Source organism: Nannospalax galili, unplaced genomic scaffold (genome assembly GCF_000622305.1).
Source record: "Nannospalax galili isolate Female #2095 unplaced genomic scaffold, S.galili_v1.0 scaffold381, whole genome shotgun sequence".
Taxonomy (NCBI): Eukaryota; Metazoa; Chordata; class Mammalia; order Rodentia; family Spalacidae; genus Nannospalax; species Nannospalax galili.
In genome coordinates, this window is record NW_008347312.1 from 1,635,719 (window position 1) to 1,639,729 (window position 4,011).

General features: G+C 48.4%; 1 protein-coding gene across 1 annotated transcript in view; it reads right to left on the reverse strand.

Moving 5' to 3' along the window:
- Vwa3a (von Willebrand factor A domain containing 3A) overlaps window positions 1–4,011 on the reverse strand; it is a 59,024-nt gene that overhangs the window by 1,842 nt on the left and 53,171 nt on the right. Inside the window, 3 exon segments of the mRNA XM_008843831.2 lie at window positions 1,814–1,937; window positions 2,928–3,079; window positions 3,671–3,815. Coding sequence (XP_008842053.1) covers window positions 1,814–1,937; window positions 2,928–3,079; window positions 3,671–3,815 — 421 coding nt within the window.

Below are 4,011 nucleotides of genomic sequence, written 5' to 3' on the forward strand. Positions count from 1 at the left end.
CGGGGGGGGGGCAGAACCAAGATAGTGCCCAAACATGGGTGAATTTGACATGTCTCTGGGCCCAGCAGACAAAACTGGCATATGCCTTATTTAAACTGCTTGTCAATCAGTAAAATACTTTCAGCTGTTTTCCCCATCTTTTTTAAAAATTTATTTTATGTGTATGTGTGTACTGCCTGGATGTAGGTAAGTGTACCCGTGCTGTGCAATCCCGGCGGAGGTCAGAAGAGGCTGTTGGATCCCCTGGAATTGGAGTTACTGGACAGTTGTTAGCCACCATGTGGGTGCTGGGATCCCAACCCGAGTCTTCTGCAAGAACAGTCAGTGTTTTTAACCACTGAGCCACCTCTCCAGCCCCTTCCCATTTTTTTTTAGTAAAAGTGAGCTTCACAGACCAGCTTTTGAAAATACTAACTACTGAAACTCCAAAGCCTATCTCTAAACAGGCTCCTGATTTACCAGCTTTGAGAAGGAGAGGATGGCGGGTGTGGTGGTGCATGCCTTTAATTCCAGCACTCGGGAGGCAGAGGCAGGTGGATCTCTGTGAGTTCAAGGCCAGCCTGGTCTACATAGTGAGTTCCACGACAGCTGGGGCTACAGGGAGACCCTGTCTCAAAAAGACCAAAAAAAAATGTTTAATTTATTTATTAGTATAAAAAAAAAAGAGAAGGGGAGGAAGCTGTTTGCTCCCTGGCAGCAGCTATACCCGGCCATATCTGTAACCCCATACTAGAAAGACGGAAGCAGGAGGATCAGAGTTCAAAGCTAGCCTTAATGACAGTGAGGCCAGCCTAGGCTACATGAGACCCTCTCTCAAAAACCAAGGGCTGGGGATCTGGGGATGCACTTCAGTGGTAGAGTGCTTAGATAGGCCCTGGGTTCAGTCTCCAGCACTGCTAGAAAAAAAAAAATACAGCAGTTGAGCCAGGCGCACAACTGTAATCACCATACTTGAGAGGTAGAGGCAGGAGGATTGAGAGTTCAAGGCCAGCCTGAGCTGCACAGCAAAACATTGCTTCAAAAAACCAAAACCAGGGACTGGAGAGCTGGCTCAGCAGTTACGAGCACTGGCTGCTCTTGCAGAGGACCTGGGTTCAGTTCCCAGCACCCACATGGCAGCTACGAACCACCTGTAACTCCAGTTCCAGGAGATCTGATGCCTTCTTCTGACCTCCTTGGCCATTGCATATACGTGGTGCACTTAAATGCCAGCAAAACACTCATACACATAAAATAAAATTAAAAAACCAAAAACACCAAACCAAAGTCAAATACAGGCACCATTTTTTCTGCCAAATGGAAGGAGGATCCCTGAAACCTACGACTTCTCAATGCTCATTACAGAGTAGCTAATTGAGGACTGATCTGAACCCCTGTGTTTCAGAGACTGAATACTGAAGTCAGGAACCCACAGCTGTTAAATAAAACTCAGAGGTTCTGAGTACCATGTCTTAGGATGTGGCTTTGCCTGTCTTCTGACTTTGCACCTATTCCTCAAACCATGCAGCTGACTATATGATGAGTGTAAGGTTTTGGGTCTAAGAGCGGCTGGGAGGATTGAAAGAGGTCATCTAAGAAAAGTGATGTATTTGCACATGTAAGTGCTCCAAGGTGGAAGTTGGTCTGACAATCTCTGTGTCTTTACCATCCTCAAGGGGAAGTGGCTGCAAAGAACAGCGACAGGGAAACATGCCCTTTTTGGTCAGCGTTGTGTGTCACAAGAGAAGCCGAGCTCTCAGTTAGAAGGAAGCCCACGTGGTAGAGTTTCACGCAGTCACTTCGACATACTCGCACTTGTTGGCTGCTGACCTACCTTTTCCTCGATGAAACCTCTGGTAAGCAGGCCGTGAATTCCGCTCAGGGTGTCTTCATCAACTGGGCAGTGGTAACGTCCCCCAGTGAGAGAAGCCAGCTTCCTCAGGAACTCGGCTGCTGTGCTAGGGGTGGAACAGAGACTCGGGAGCTCCCAGAAGCTACAGGAGGCAGGCTGCATCCCTGGCCCACGGGGAACCATAAGTCTTGTGGGGCTTAAGGGACAGTGGCCTGGAAAGTGGTCTCAGTTTATACCTTCGTGACCACTGTTAGCAACTCTGAGTACACTTTTTCAGTTGGAGTGTGGAGAATCACCAGGGCCCAGGCTCTATTTAGCCCAGGCTTTCTCAAAGCGTACAGCCTGTATATTCTGCCCCCATCCTTTACTGGACCACTCTCCAGTATCCACTATGTGTGAGGCTTAATGGAATTTATAGTTTAGTCAGAGAGTAATCAATCTTGCTAACAATAAAGTTTATTTTCTCCTGATTGACCTACCACTGAGATATGTATGCCCCTAACTCTGGTGATAAAGAAGTTTTTGGCGGTGCTGCATCTTATCTAACACATGTTCTTCTAAGTGACCATTTATAGTAATAATTGCATCAAGATCAAGCCACTTAAAACTCCAGCATGGATGGGGGAGGGGCTTTGAAGCCACCCCGCCAGCCAAAGAGCTATTGGTAGTTGATGGCTGCTGGGGGAGGGAGAGCTAATTTTCTTTGGGGGTGTGGACACTGTAGTTTGGCCATGTCCCAAACGTACATACAGGGAGATGTGTTAGGAGGCTAATGCCTTCTTCTCTAGCTTGTTCCCCAAATAGTCACACGTTTTCCCAAAGAAGAATCAGAAGGGTGGATGAACTGGGGTGCATCAGAAGCACAAAGAGTGGCCTGTTGACTGGTCAGTCTGGGGTGGGGAGAGGGGCTTCTATTCTGTGGTTTAATTATCTGCTCAGACTTCAAGCAATGAACCTCCTAATTTTTGACTTGTAGGACAAGGGCCCAAGGGAGAGCTGTGTCTAAGGGAGGCCCTGGGTTAGCAAAAGAGCTCAGACCTCCTCTTTGGACTTGTGACTTTGGGTCCAGCAAGCTCAGCCACCTCCTGCTGCTCACCTGTCTGTGCTGGTCAGGGAGATGGTATGCACCTTCACGTCTCTATTCTTCTGGAGCTTCAGGACAGTGCTGAGAACCAGGTTGCAGCTTGTGTCTGGCTTCCCATCGGTCAGGAGGTACAGTCCTTGCACGTCCTGAAAGCTGAAGGCTTTCTGAGAGTGCATAAGAGAGTTGTCAGGCTTGGGAAGGGAGGTTCACTAGGAAGGGCAATGGAGTCCAGTGGAGTCCCCTCTGTCCCCAAGGAAAATGTGTCTGAGTGGATGCTACAAACTTATCCATTTAGACTGAGATTCTGGGCTGGCGAGATGGCTCAGTGGGTAAAGTACTTGCCATGTAAGCCTAGCCACTTGAGTTTGACCCCTGGAACCCATATAAAGGTGGAAGGAGAGAACTGAGTCCATAAAGTTGTCCTTTGACTTCCACATGTGTACCCTCACCACCCTGTTAATAAAGAAAAATTTTAAGAGATGTCTCTTTAGTTGCTCTTTCAGGGGAGCAGATGCCTCTTTCAGGGGAGCTGCTGAGGGTTCAGAGGGAGCACAGACTGCTTCCTATCTGGTTAGTCCCAAGCAAGCCACTTAACCTCTCTGAGCCTGTGTCCTCATCTCAAAGTGAGAACAAGGGTGATTGATAGATGACGTGAAGTAGGAACATGCTGTAAAGCCCAAAGCATCATGGAATATCAGTATGGGGCAATGCTATTTCTGTTCTGATGCAGAGTCAGGCTCAGTGGTGGCACTTGCCATTAATGCTGGTAAGACTGAGGTAGTCCCCTGAGCTTGCAGCTGGGCCACCCATTGCATAGCCTCATGACATACTGCATCTGTGTTCTGCACCAAAGTGTCACGCCATGGCTTCAGGCCCTTTGCAAAGCTGAGCAGGTTAAAGCTGGGGAAAAAGAGAGAGAAGGAGGGTAGAGAGGGGAGAAAGGATTGGTTAGAACAGGACAGTCTGTACTCAAACTTTGGGAAGTCACCTCTGTGTGAGGACTGTTCACTGAGGACCCTATAGTGAGACCCTAAGGGCCTCCGGGGAAGACTATGGAGAGAGAGAGAGAGAGAGAGAGAGAGAGAGAGAGAGAGAG